The sequence below is a fragment of the Pseudopodoces humilis genome, chromosome 3 (genome assembly GCF_049639895.1).
Source record: "Pseudopodoces humilis isolate 2021_Gansu_Grassland_sample_001 chromosome 3, ASM4963989v1, whole genome shotgun sequence".
In the NCBI taxonomy this organism is placed as follows: domain Eukaryota; kingdom Metazoa; phylum Chordata; class Aves; order Passeriformes; family Paridae; genus Pseudopodoces; species Pseudopodoces humilis.
Window position 1 is genome coordinate 29,850,199 of NC_142202.1, and position 14,897 is coordinate 29,865,095.

The 14,897-nt window shown below is 37.0% G+C and overlaps 1 protein-coding gene across 6 annotated transcripts in view; it reads right to left on the reverse strand.

Moving 5' to 3' along the window:
* Positions 1-14,897, reverse strand: part of KIF6 (kinesin family member 6) — a 247,134-nt gene that overhangs the window by 118,801 nt on the left and 113,436 nt on the right. For all 6 annotated transcript variants that reach the window (XR_015772098.1, XR_015772096.1, XR_015772097.1 and 3 more), the window contains one exon: positions 13,703-13,758. Coding sequence is in view for 3 of the 6 variants with exons in the window: in XM_088052351.1 (XP_087908477.1) it covers positions 13,703-13,758 (56 nt within the window). In the remaining 3 variants the exon portion in view is untranslated. The remainder of the gene's footprint in view (positions 1-13,702; positions 13,759-14,897) is intronic.

Consider the following 14,897-nt stretch of genomic DNA (forward strand, 5'->3'; position numbering starts at 1 on the left):
GGCATCTTCCCTCAGCCTTAAATAAAGTGCATGACAAAAGCTTCATATTACAGCTATTTGCTGTTGATTGCATTCCTTCTGCAACATTCACAACCAGCTGTAGTGACATCACATGATTTAGGAACTAGTTTGCTTAATAAAAAATAGCTATTGTCTTTTAGTATGTGTAGGTCTGTATGCCTGTGCTACAAGTCTGCATGAATGCTGTACAGATGTGTAAATGAACCACCATGAGATACTATGAAAAACAAATTTCTGTTTCTTTGCTCAGGAAGGAGTACCACTCTTGGACAGTACTATTCTGAGTAAGCTGAGGTCTACTTCTCTAGAATTTGAAGGTTTGATTTTTCACTGTTAAAATCTCTGGCCATCCAATACTAAAGACATATATGACTTGGATGCAAGACTTGAGGGAATACTAAGTTTACTGACGACACTAAATTGGGATGAGCTGTTGACTCCCTTGAAGGCAGAAGGCCCTGCAGAGAGACCTCGACAAATTAGAGGGATGGTCAATCACCCACTAGAAGAAGTTCAATAAGGCAAAGTGCCAGATTCTGCACCTGGGGTGGGGAAAACCTCATTGTCTGTATATAACTGAGAATGAAAGGCTGGAGAGCGGTGCTGCAGAAAGGGAATTTGGGTCTTGGTCTGTGGAAACTTGAACATGAGTCAGCAGTGCCCTGGCAGCCAGCAGGGCCAAACATTCCCTGGGAGCATCAGGCCCAGCATTGGGAAAGGTTTAGGTTGAATATCAGGAAAAGGTTCTTCACCCCGAGGGTGGTTGGACACTGGAACAGGCTCCCCACGGAAGTGGTCACAGCGTCAAACCTCACAGAGTTTAAGAAGCTTTTGGACAATGCTCTCAGGCACATGGTGTCACTCTTGGGGTTTTACTGTGCAGGGACAGGAGTTGGACTCAATAATCCTGATGAGTCCCTTCCAAGTCAGTATATTCTGTGATTCTGTGATCAAGAAAAACTTCTTGTACAAAAGATTGTAGGATTTAACACACACCTCATAATATAGCATCAACTATCACCTGGCATTTTTTCTTTAAAAGAGCAAATTTAATAGATTGACATAAGAACATACTGTGGGAAATTCAGGCACAGGGAGATCGCAGAGCCTTGAGCATACAGGCCCAGAGATAGAGATGGATACAGTGTTTGACCTGAGACCTTGAAGAAGGCTTGGAGCTTTAGAACAACGAAGCTATACAAACATGAAGAATAGAAGTCTGTAGTTTAAGTAGAAATATGTTTTAAGCAACTAGAAATATGCTTTATGTAAGTGAATAAATATGCTAAGTAAAATAATAGAGATTTTGAAGTTTAACATATAACCTGTTATAGACTTAATAAGAAATTATAGATGTAGCAATGTAAGTTTCTGTAGTGTTATATGATTGGATAAAAAAAGACATTGTGGCAGTATCATGTGAGACTAAGCAATTGATGATTAGTTTGTAAAGATGGTGGTGAGCTTTTGTGTAACTTGTTGATTGGTTAGAAAGTTTATAAAGACATTGTAACTAGAATTTAGTCGACTTCCAAGGTAATGGTGCTGAATGTAACATTGTTTCACCCTTCCATGAGACTCATGGACTGTGCAATAAAACACCTTTTATAACATCACTCAGTTGGCCCCATCTGCTCTGATCCCAACAACATACTATAGCCTAATAAATAGCCTAATAAACACCAAAATGAAGTGTAGCAATCTAGCAATTACTATTTTTAGTCAAAAGACAGCTGACAGGCAGAAGATCTGTTACTGAGTATTTTATCAAGTTTATAGTCATGGTTTATTAAATCCAATGAGCCTAGTCAATTTGTTTTAGCTATTCTAGTGAAACCTTAAGTAAAAAATGTTCACTTGGTTTCTTCCTGAGCATAACTGTTTCCCCTGAAAATAATTCTGTTTGTAAAGAACAGAATATCATTTGTAATAATTAGAAAATGAAAATGTTTCCTACATATGTACATTCCAACTCAGAGCCAAAGAAAACATTAACATCGTGAGCCTGGAGTGATTCTTACACTAAGAAGGTTCTTCTGTTTAAAGAGTAGCACACCAGGGGAACATAACAGAGCTGTTCAAATGAGTTCGTTCAGTTTGGTATTTTCTCAATAAGTCATTTGACAAATCTTGTTTTCTCATTCTGAGGACCCATTCAGCATATACACTGTAACCCTGAGGTATTGCTATTGTTTGAAAGTAAAAACCAACATATGCAAGCAACTCTGAAACAACAGACAATATTTAGCATTGCCATTAACATATGCATTGTCCCCTGAAGCAAAAAGACTTCAACTTTCTGAAATAAGTTTGCTAAGTGCTCCTGCAAAGACTACTTTATAGTACCAAAGATGGTATCCTCTTCTTATAAGGAGGAGCAGAAAAAAGAAAAAGGCTGCAACAAAGCTACTAGAACTGCCCGGTCATCTTGTCAGTCTCATTTCTACCAGATCAGATAAGAAAAATCCTATACCAGCTAAGGAATGATGAAGATAGAGCAATGACATGTATCCTCTCTCTGAAAATGGCCAAAGCATGACTGTGCTGCAGCAGCAGCAGAACAGACAGCTCTGCCACAGCTGCCATAAACCTAGGTGTACCTCTGAAGGGGAGAGCCTGCACCACCCACATGCTGGACACCTCAGCCTCACAATAAGCCCAGTTATACTGTTCTCCTTAAGGTTAGGGCTATGCCAAGGTAGAGAAAACTTAAAAGTCCAGAGATCAGGGACACTGCACTGGAAAAGGCATGCAAAGGGGAGCATGGCACTACCCCAACATTGCTCCCTCCACACTTTACCCCATGAAAATACTCATGTATTGGGTACCTGTGCCTATAAAAATACTCATTTTCTGCCAAAATTAGGGTAAAGGCTTAAAAAACCCAAAATGTGTTCGATCATAGCTCCTTTCCAAAGTGTTGGTTACAATTTCTTCTCTGTTTTCAAGATTTCAATTCCTATCTGGAAAGGAAATCCCTCACTTCAGGAAAAGAAATTAAATCTTCCGATTTCACTGAGGATCAATTTGGCAAGCCTTGGTCCATTTCCATTCACTTCATGGCATCCCATGCCATTTTATTGTTTTCCCTTTGGTGAAGAATTTTTTTTTTTTTTTTGAAAAAAAAGGAAATTATTCCTTTCAGGAAAGAAAATGAAATCTTGAAAACAGAAAAGAAAGTGTTACAAACACTCTGGAAAGGAGATATGATCAAATAAAATGTAATTGAAAAAAAGAAGAAAATTTGGAAATGGAGTGACTACAAGCAGATGGATTGGCATGAATTAGGTACAGTGAAAAGGACCAAAACTTGCCAAAATTAACCGTACTGAAATCCCAAAACCAGGGAACAAACCCAAACAAAATACAGGAGAGGATATTGATGAAATGACTTGTCTAATTAAAAAAAAAAAAGATCTTCACCAAAGGGAAAACAGTAAAATGGCACGGGATGCCATGAAGTGCAGTGAAAAAGGCCAAAACTTGCCTAATTTAACCTTAATGAAATTCCAAAATCAGGGGAAAATGTCAAGCAAGAAGACAGAAAAGACAGGAGTAGAAATGAATGAAATGCCATGGCTAATGGGAAAAAAAAATCTTCACCAAAGTGAAAACAATCAAATGGCATGGGATGCCATGAAGTGCAGGGATATGGACCAAATCTTGCTGAATTGATCCTTATTGAAATTGCAAGACTTCATTTCCTTTCCTGAAAGGAAATTCTTCCTTTCCAGACTTTTCTCTTTTCAAGATTTCATTTCCTTTCCTGAAATGAAGAATTCTTCTGATTTCAATGAGGATCAATCTGGCAGTATTTGGGTTTTTTCTCTGCCCTTTATGTCACACCATGCCATTTTATTGTTTTCTCTTTTACTTTTTTTTTTTCCCCTATGTATTTTGTCTTCTGTCTCTTGTTTACTTTGTTCCCCTAGGTTTTAGTGGGTATCATTTTGGTAGGCTTTGGAACATTGTATTTAGAAAAAGGAACACCCCATTTCCTAAAGATTGCTCCCTCAACAGCTTTCTTCTTGGTGCAATTTATGTCCTGGGCCACCAGGCAAGAAGCTTCTTTTGCTGCTCCACTTAGGGTTAGGGTTACACTCAGAGTTAGCATTGAGAAAACCACAGAGCCTTGAAGTCCATGGGCACTGCAACTAGAAAAGGCATGCCAATGCCAACATAGCTCCCTTCACACCTTGGCACTACCCACAAGATGGAAATTCACCTTGAAAAACTCTGATTTTTCTGCTCCTCTTAGGGTTAGGCTTGAAAAAGCCACAAAACCCAGAGCTCCAGGGGCACTGCAGCTACAATAGGCATGCCAAAGGGAGCATGGCACTGCTCCCAACATTGATCCCTCACATCTTCCTTTTTGGCACCTCCCTCTTGTCTTAATCCTCAGCCTTGGAAAATGCTGGCTTTTCCTGTTCTGCTTAGGGTTAGGACCTATAACATGTACAACGCCGACCCTAAGTATAACAAAGACAGACTTTCTCTACTTTTTTCAGAAAGGGATAGTACCACTTTACAGGCTTTTTAAATAGACTTAGTATTTTTGTCTTTTTTTCCTCCTTGTTTGCACATCTTACCATCAGCTTCCTGGGGACTCTTCATTCAGCTAAAAGTATTATCATGTTATAAATTACCTAATCATGGTTGTTAGAATTACACTCAGCAAACATAACTGCACTACTTCAAGACAATTTAAGCCTTGCTCACTTGGCAGAGACTTCTGAGATTTAAAAAAAAAATTCATGTGAATCAAAATATGGTCTGTTGATTACAAACAGGGTAGTTAATTGATTAGTCACTATGAACACTGTGAAGAAGCAAACAAACAAAAAATCATTAACATGAACCTTTCACTGAAGTGCAAAGAAGAAAGAAAAAGACATTCCCATCACTCTGCTTTAAATTATGATCCAACTGGCTACTTGAAGGACAAGAAAACAAATTGCGGTAATATGCAGTCACAGCATTGACTGTGCCCCAAGAGTATAGTAACCAGTTACTATGTGGTAGTTACCTTCCAGGCCTGTGTGAAAGTCATGACATCTATTCTGTCTTACAGCACCTTGAGAGAGATCTTCCAGAAGACACTGCGAGAGACCACACTATTTTAGATTATGCTCTATGGTTCCCTGCTTAACTAGGCCATAGAAATCAGGCCTGAAGTGGTAGAAAAAGAACCTGAACAGAACCAGGATGAAAGTAAGCTATATTTCATCATGGAAAGATGGAAATATATTAAATCTGAAGGATTTGTAACCAAACAGAAAAATAAGATGCAGCATCCTGCAAAGCAATGATATTTTTAACAAAGAAGAAACTGCAGATGATGACAAAGTAGTTAAGAAAATACAATCTTTAGAAACTCAGATGTTTTTCTGTGTTTTCAATTCCTTGCTTCCAAAAATCAAAATGTAGCATCTAAAAAAACAGATTCCAAAACTGCCATCATAATGGCACGACAACTAGATATTTATCCAAAACAAACACACGTAAGAACTTTGTTTTTCCAGCATTAAGTTGCCAAACAATTGGGACAAGAAATTAAGGAGAAAAGAGTCTTAAGACTGTCAGCCATGCTGAATGGCTTCAGCTTTAACAACTACTGCTATTTTTGGTGGACATATAAACATGTCTTATTACAAAACTGCTTTGAAACTGACCTGCAGATCAAAAGCAAACTGGGGCTTCTAGGCACTGGGCCACATTGAATAACATCCCAGCTGGGAAATTACATCTGGGAGACTGTTTGTCCCCATGACCTGTTTTCTCTTCTGTTTTTCTCACAGATGGCTGCAGGTTTTGCAGTTAATGTGCTTTGTTATGTTAGGCATAAGCAACATCCCTCAAGAGTAAGCAACATAGTTACACACCTGAGAAGCATAGTTACACAAGTGTGATGAAGCATGGAAGAAAGAATGTTTGTGTACTATTTTCTGATGCCACTTGTGTCTTGATACCAAGACTGACTCTGTTAAGTGACAGAGGACATCTGCAACATACAGGCAGTGTTCCAGGAGAAAAGAAATCAGTGGAAAGTACTATGTGTATTGAGGCTTTAATTTTCCATATATCCCAGTGCAGGACAGGAGTCGTGAAGCAGCAGGCAGGCAGGCTTTTTTGCTCAGAGAGCTTTCAGTCTACATTGATGTGCTCTTGTCAAATCTACTTCACATGATAAACTACTGTTTTGGCTTCTTCTGGATTGCTGATCTGGCTGTTCATCTCGAATTTCTCAGGTACTGAGCAATCCAGCTAGGGATGTTGGACACATAAATCATTCTGCAGCATTCATGCAGCCTGACACTGAACAGGTATTGGAGAAGGCACACACAGTACATCTGATAGAGAATGTGCTGGATGAGCTGCACAGGATGTGCTGCATTGAGTGACCATTTGCACTGGGTGGGTTAGGGCTCAGAGCAACCTGTTTAGTGGAAGGTGACCCTGCCCATGGCAGGAGGGTTGGAACTGGATGACCTCTAAGGTTTCTTCCAATCCAAACCATTCAATGATTCTATGAATCTATAGCTAATGCTTGTTGCCCTTGATCAACTAAAGCAACAATACAGATAAATGTGGAAATATTTTCAGAATCTTCTTTTCAATCCATATACAAGTGGAACTCAAACTGATCTCAGCTAGAGTTTTTCCTTAGTGAGGATTTAAAGATGCTGTGGAATGACATTATTGAGTTATCTGCTCATTAAATCTGCATACAGAACTAATCTATTTATGAGTTGTTTGCATCTCATTTGAACCAATTTTTTTTGTGGAATGTAACTTTTCTTCTTGAAGTTTCTCAATCCATTTTTAAACCAAATTTTTCCATTTTTCTTCTACACTAGTCATTTCCAGTAAGATTTGTTGAGCACATAAAAGTTTTCTTAAGTACTTGATAGTTTCTGGAATTACACTAGAACAGTGAATTAAATCAACAACCAGGAAGTCACAATGTTTATTTCCGTAAAAGAATAAGTATGTCAGAATATTACACTAAAGAATGGAATGCATATCAAAGACTCCCGGTTCATGAAACCATTTATTCAGCATTGGAACAAACTCAGATTCAGAACAAAGAGCCCTGAACAAAGGCATAGCTGGGGTTTTTGAGGGACAGAACTCCCGAGGGTCTTGAGGGTCCTTGAGGGTGGAGTTCAGGGTCAGGGACCACTAGAAACACAGCAAGGGAGAAACCCCCCAGGGACTCAAACCCAATCAGAACACCTGGGCCATCCTTCACAAGGGGTTTGGGGTGGGACAGTGTAACTCTTTGTCTCCCCCGAGGCACGCTGCAACATCAAACCACAGTAATTTCTCTCTTATTGTAGTCTCATTTCATTCACAGCTGAAACAATGTCCAGTAAGTTAATGCCTGTAACTCAGAACATTTATATTACTGTAAAGAAATAGATAATACTACCAACACTATTGAGCTTTAAGAGAGCAGTGAATTGATTTTGATGGATTTTCTTTTCATATAGCAAATCATCGCAGCTTTTTCATTTCATCTAGGTTCCATGTAAAGCAGGGAACTTTTCTTTTAACAGAGAAATTCCATCCTTCCAAAGAACAGATACTTCTTCAGCAAATGTTTTTAAAATGCTATTTGCTCATGCATGCATTCCCTCAATTCTTTCAGCTCATATAATCATGGCTTAAAATATGCATAGCATTCCTAGTATCAGCCTTGGGATTCTAGTTCTTGACTAGTTGATCCTTCTTTTTCCAAGTAACTTATTGCCTGCATGTGAAGCTACAAACAATGTAAATGTATACCATAGACAATAGGGTGCTCTCAGACCATCTCTGCTTAAAAAAAACAACAACTTAACTTCATTTATCTTATTTCTTTTCTTCTCTGTGCAAAAATGCTCTTATCAGTTCCCTTCATCAAGTTGTGTAGGTGTATAGAAAATCCTTGCATGAAATAGTCTTATTTTGGAGTTTAATGTAGGTCTGCTTGGCTCATTCACACTGGGAGGGAGAGTAACAGTAACAACATTGATTTTTATGTATACATACATAGAATCTTGCACAAAGAGAAAAAGGTGAATAAAAATTCTGGGTTTATATTAATTATGTTTGGAATATGTTTAACATCTACTGTGCATTCACAGAAATAACAGTGTTAGTTAACAAAACAAACTTTTTTTTGTTAGTGAACAAAAAAACAAGTTAGTGAATCAGAATCAGTATTTTCTTTGAGCACTGACATGTCTTGTCCTCGCTCTATTCCATCCTCATAATTTTTGTGTAGCATGCCATTAACTGTGATACATATGAACATTATTTGAATAACTTGCAAGCAAATTAAATGAGAACTCTTCAATAACCTTGCTTTAACCTTGCTTTGCAATACAAGAACCTGCTGTCACTAAAGATTAAAATTTGCTTTGATATTCTATGATCTTGCGCACAAAAATCAAAGCCTGAAATGAGGCAGAGCACTGCAACAGCCCAGCATTCCTGTGGGTATAGATGCACCCTCTACATCATGTGCATATAATCCACCCACCTACCCTTTTTCATTCCAAGAGTGCCTGTGTGCTCACACAGTTATTACTCTCACATGAGTTTGCCCTTCATCTCCCAGCTTCAATCAAAATGTTAGCTGATTTCTGGACAGACTAAAAACATCAGCTGCTTCCCCCTAGGCATTAAATACCATTTAGTATGCATCTAGGAAAAAACTAAATCTAATAGTGGTAAAAATAACCCAAAATAGTCAGACATTTATAGGAGTGAACTGGAAATCTTTACTACTCTTTATTGCTTCTAACACACAACACATTCTTGCATATAGGAAACAGTGGTGAAATTCTGAATGAATATACTGAAAATAGAAGTTGTAATTCTGCCAACTCACTCTTTGATTAATGTAGTTGCAGTTGGGTCTTTTTTCTTATTTAATGCTTTATAGTTTGTTCAGATGCAGAGTAATCCTTACTGTCAGAGTACTTTGACACAGAATATTTGCAGTAATAGTGTAAACCCACCTTGTTGATAACAGCATCCTAGAAAAAAAATCCCCTCCTGATAGACCTGATAAGGGGAAAACTTTTTATTTCAGAGGTTTTGTCTTTGCTTCCCACCATACAAATCTATTTTAATTTGCAATAAATTAAACTAATTTTCTCCGAGTTCAGTCTGTTTCACTTGGTAGTTGCTAAGTCATGTCCTCATCTTTATCTCAACCCACAACCTTTTTCTTCCTACTTTTTTCCCCTATTAATTTGAGGAAAGGATGCAAGAGAGCTCCTGGATAGTCAGCTGAGGTTGACTCACTGCACTATGCTAGGCACAATCACTCAAATTTTTGCAATGAGAAATTTTCTTCACTATTCTGAAATAAAATCTTAGCCTTCAAATTTCCTTCACTGTCTTCTTCAGTTAAATCAAAATGATCCACAGTGTTTATTAGAGACCCTAACTCTCTGAAAATGATACAATACAAACACGCAGTTTGTATTGACATGCAGCCACAGCACTTTTCTTCCCAAGAAAAGAAACCTTTTTTTTTTTTTAGCTAGCAAAATATACACTTTGAAAGTTCTTTACGTAAGAATAGAAAGGCAAAAATGTATTTTGTGCCAGTGCTGGCCCACTTTCCACTTCTCTTGTGCTAGTTACAGAGTTCTCATTATTTTGTGACCTCTCAGTTATTTTTTTCCAGTTTCACTCATGCTGGCTTTTTGTATCTGTCTTTTAAAGCCCAGTCCTTGGGTACATTCTCCAGTCATACATAAACAATTCTGAATAGTTCACTCAAAGAAATCCACACATGTCTACATGTTCAAAATCTATACAGTTTCTCTGTTTTTTATGGTGTATTTATGCAATATTGACTAGCAAAAAGAATTACCGCTCAATGCTTGCACCAAAGCCCTCTGCTCCTTTATTTGTGCCTATACAGAGTTTAGTGTGATAATGCAATAAACAGCATGACTAAAATGACCCTCACTTAGAAACACTTCCCTCTTTTTCTTCTTTTTTTTCTTTTTCCCAAGTATCAGAAAAAGACAGTTTTCATCCTCAATAAAATTCATCCTCTTACTTCCAGGAGGTCATTGTGAAAAGTAAGCATAATGACAAATCTAAGACATACTATTTTTCATTAACAAATAAAATCTCTGTACTGCCATTAAACATAAAAGGAGACAGATTCCAGTGGTTTAGTAGCAAAGAGGCATGCTGGTTACAGTGTCTCATTTCTGATATCATAGTTATTTCGCACTTGAAATCCACCTTACATCTAGACATGGTTTTCCTTAATCTTTTTGTGTAAGCAGTAATATCTACAAAAGCTTACCAAGAAAATCCTACTGCAAATTTCTTTTTACAGCCCTAATTTCCTGTTGTTTTTGAATTGCTAGTGTAATTGAGAAGGGATTGGAGTATTGTGTGTACTTTTCACTGCAAAACACTAGTATTTCCAAAGTTAGAATGAAAGGGTATTTATGACATAGAAGTTACAGCCAGATGCTGCTGTCACTGTCTCAAAATGTAATCAGACTGCATGAAATGGATTATTATGGCCTCTGAGGTGCATAGTTTTATTCTATTACAAGTAACTTAGAAATAATGGAAAATTATAATGATGGGATCTGTTCTTAATTGTGCATAACAAGGCAGCCAGAAATGCTTAAGGAAACCAAAACAACAACAAAAGTAAATTAAAGACCTCGTTGCAGACTGCAGATGACTCTTACTTCTTATAGCATATTTTAAGTAAAAATTTGACAGGTTAGTAAACTTGCTTAGTATCTTTAAAGATCTTCTGAGTATGACTGCTATGATGAAACAGATTTAACTGGAAAAAAATGTTTCAGGCTGTTAAACTGTAAAAGGTAGTGTAATTGAATTGACTAAACTGAACTGGATACAAAATTTTAATACTTCTTAGGGGGTGCTTATAGTTAGATACATTAACATATATGTTCTAAACAAAGCTGGACAGGACAAAAGGACAGATCAATGAAACAAAATATTTCTTTTAGCTGGAGTGCTAATTTTCACATACTGCAGAGTGCTACATAGAAAGAACTGAAGAAAGGAATTCATAGTACGATCACTTTTAAACCTCAGACATCAATGTATAAAAATCATCCACAAAATCTGCATAATCTGCATTGATCAGAATATAGATAGCTATAGATGCACACAACATGGATAGAGTTTCTTGCTTATACAGTGGAACTAGAGTAAAAACTCTATGAAAATACTATTTTCCCATTTTGCTACCAAAATAAAAATAGAGTAAGGAAATTAATTTAATTAATTAAATTATAGTTACACTTGTATACCAAAACAAGACTAAAATGTGCTTTGAACTTTGGAGAAATTTCTAGTTTGATTGTTAAAGGAAATTTTCAACATTTATGTGGTCTACAACCTATTACAATTTCCTACAGAAGGCATGTAAGCATTGTCAAGTTCAGTGCAACACTACTGATTTGTTACACAGTTTCTTGCTTTGTTCAAGGGATCATTTTTTTTTAATTTTACATATGCTGTTGTTGTATCACTCATGTTGAAGTGAAGATATACTTCACTGTTTCACTCTTAACGCTGAAGAACTTAACTGAAAACAAGTTTTAAACAGATGTTTTTAATTGCCACTAAATCCATACTCTACTGCACTATAATTATCAGAAGTTTTGCATAACTTACTGAGGAAAAACCTGCAGCAATTCAGTCCAAACCAAGGGTTGTCTTCTACATTTTGCAGCAAACCACAGAAACAGAGTCTTGAGAGATGATGTCTACATTGCATTGTTACATTATTTCTCAGAGATTCAAATCTCAAGGGACTTAGAGATCACACAAGTCTTGTCCCAGCATGACACTGCAAGTGGTACCTTCAGGACCAGCGTCCCACTGCATCTTTTACCCTCTTTCATACCCTCCAAACATTTGTTCTCCCCCAGGTAAAAGGTGCATTAGAGTGGCTGCTAGGTTCCTGTCTTCAAGCAGTGCAGTTGCAACCCTAGATACTGAGAAAGATGTGGTTGTGTGTAGCTGCTTATGCCTGGTGTTCACTGTTCCTGCTCTAAAATTAATTTCAGCTTCCATAAGAGAAAGAAGTTTGAGAATCAGAGCTGACTTTTGGCTACACCTTATTTAGGCTAAGTAATTTCATGGGTATAACATAGATGAGCAAATCTAAGAGAGAGAAGGAATACAGGACGTAGACTTCCAAGATGGCAGCAGAGGAAAAAGTCTTCCACAGTATGTTTAACTTGCTTTTCCAAGTTTGCCATAGTAAAAAGCCTACTTAGCAGGAGTTAAGTGAGTTTTTATGGACACTGCAGAGAGCCATAGTTGCAAGGTAGATATTGAACTTCTTGCATGGGTCAATCTACGAATATCCATGCACAGTTCTGCACTGACATTTATGTTCTGGCCAGCCTGACAGATGCAAATTAACCTACTGAAAGAAGACAGGTGAATCCCAGTGTCATGTCTTACAGAAATAACCAAGTGTTCAAAATCTTCTATATCAGGGCTCAGCACCTGATGTCTCTGCTTCTGGATCTATTCCAAGTATCAGCTGTGCCGTAGTTTGAAAACACATTGCCAACATGACTGAGGCTTTTCACATACCTGGGATAATTTAAATATATGCATAATATCTCTGAGGGACTTGTGGTGTACCCAAAGTTGATTGGGAGCGGAATCTGCCAGTAATTATCATTTATGACCACAGAGAATATAATCATGGCTATGGTGAATTACAGCCCACTTGGAAGCTGTGTTGTGAGATATTTGTCCTTTTCCAGAAGTTAACTGCTGTTCTAAGACATGAAGTGATGATAATGACTTCATTGTCCATGTCTATTTTGGTGCCACCCAAAGAAGAAGGAGATAGAAAATAAGAGCAAGATCTACACCACTTGCCCTGGATGCCAGATTACCTTTCAATCTGGTCCCTCAGAGGCTGCATCTGAAAGGTTGAAGTGACATGGCTTACCCCAATGTGTGCAAAATGGAGGACATGGACCTGATCTCCAAGAACTTCAGGGACAGAAAAAAACTGTTTAACATCTGACAGAAATTCTGTACAGCCTCCAGATTTGGAATCAACAGAACTCCAGAATCAACTAGGAACATATTAAAGGCTGCTAGGAAGATCATATAAGACCTGCCTTGGGACTGAATATATCTGTGGGTGCTTTTTGACATTGAATAATCTGAAACTGGATACCAAACATATGCTGTTGGAGCTTTAAAGAAAAAAATTATGAAAATTTCCACCAAACTCAGGCACTCCTCAAAATTGCTCTAATTAATCTGTACAGAGTGCTAATATTTTATCAGAAGTCATATAAATTTATCAATAAATACAATCCTTAATCCATAGATATGAATTTTTCAAATGATGGTTTTGGATCCTTTTATTCCAAAATAAAATTTTAAGATCCCATGCTAATACCTTAACTTCTCTTTTTGATAGATTTCAGACATCCTGTCAAATAAAGAAGGGAGCTGTATTTGAAATAATCAGAACTTGTACATAAAATTATTACTGCTATCATCAGCTTACACTTTACCTTACTGGAAGCCTTAGCAATACATTGACTTTTTTCTTTTAAAAATTAGAATCTCCTCCCATATTTGAATTCTGTGATTTCATCAGCTAAAAGGTAAAATGAAATTAAAATGGACTCACTTATTTTATTTCTCACTTCATTTAATTTCTCTCCAAGGCATTTAGCTTCGTCAAACCTGTCAATGCAAGCATAATTATACAGAATTATCCTAAAGAACAACTAGTTACAGAAGTTTATCACAATAAAAGAGAGAATTACTGAGTACTACTTTTTTATTTGTAAGTAGAACTAATTGGAAATAATTTTCCATTAAGAGAGATTGTCTGGTTTAAGAGAAATCATCTATAGGAGTCTTGATCTAGACAAAGTAACTGAAGAAATCCACAAATTATACTTCCGTCTAACTCAAAAAATGTCAAAACAGAGTAAACACATATGGTTTCTCCCTACAAAGGTGGGATGTGAAAAATTCCCCCTTCTGGACTAATGGGAATTAGTCCATTGCTTCATAAGACTGGAACAGGTTAAAATTTCAAGTGCCTACATTGGTATCTGCTCACAAATTTTTGCTTTCAAGGCTGAATTCCACAAGGCTGAATGGCTGAAGCTGGAGGGTTACTGAGCACTTACTTTTTCTTACATAAAAAAGGTGGAAGCCATTGAAGCTTCTGTTAGACTTTAGAAAAGCTTTTTCTGCTAGGGTTAACTTAGAGCCCCGAGCAGGCATTAAGGATTGTGTATATATCAAAGGGAAGAAACTCTGAAGCACCTCTCTTCCTCTTTCCCTCAGGTCACACAGTAAATTCAACAACTAATTATTAATTCCTGAGACAAATCTTATGTTGGCTATTAACTGATTCATGTTCACAGAAAGATTTATCTGGAAAAGTTGAAGCCAACTATTTATCCAGCCTTTTTTCATAGGTTACTGCCAATAGTTTAATAGGTTGTGCATCTGTTTTTCAAACACCATAATTTATAAACCAGCACAGTAACATAAACTGAAATTTGGCATTAATTTATGACATTTCACCAGATTCCATCTGTGACTGTGAATTCTAGTCAAACAAAATAAGTTAGGTAAATACACAGGATTGACTAATATTGAATGGGGAAAAGCAATTTCCAATACTTCTTTAATAAAAAAAAAGGTAGCATTATCTAGCATTAAGGTGATATTGCTAAGAATAGTGTTGAGTAAACAACTATATTGTTAGCTGAAAAAAACTTCATGTATATCTTATGTGGAAACCACTCAACAGAAAGGCAAAATTGCCAAATCATGGCTTCTATTACCTACAAGATAAATACTCC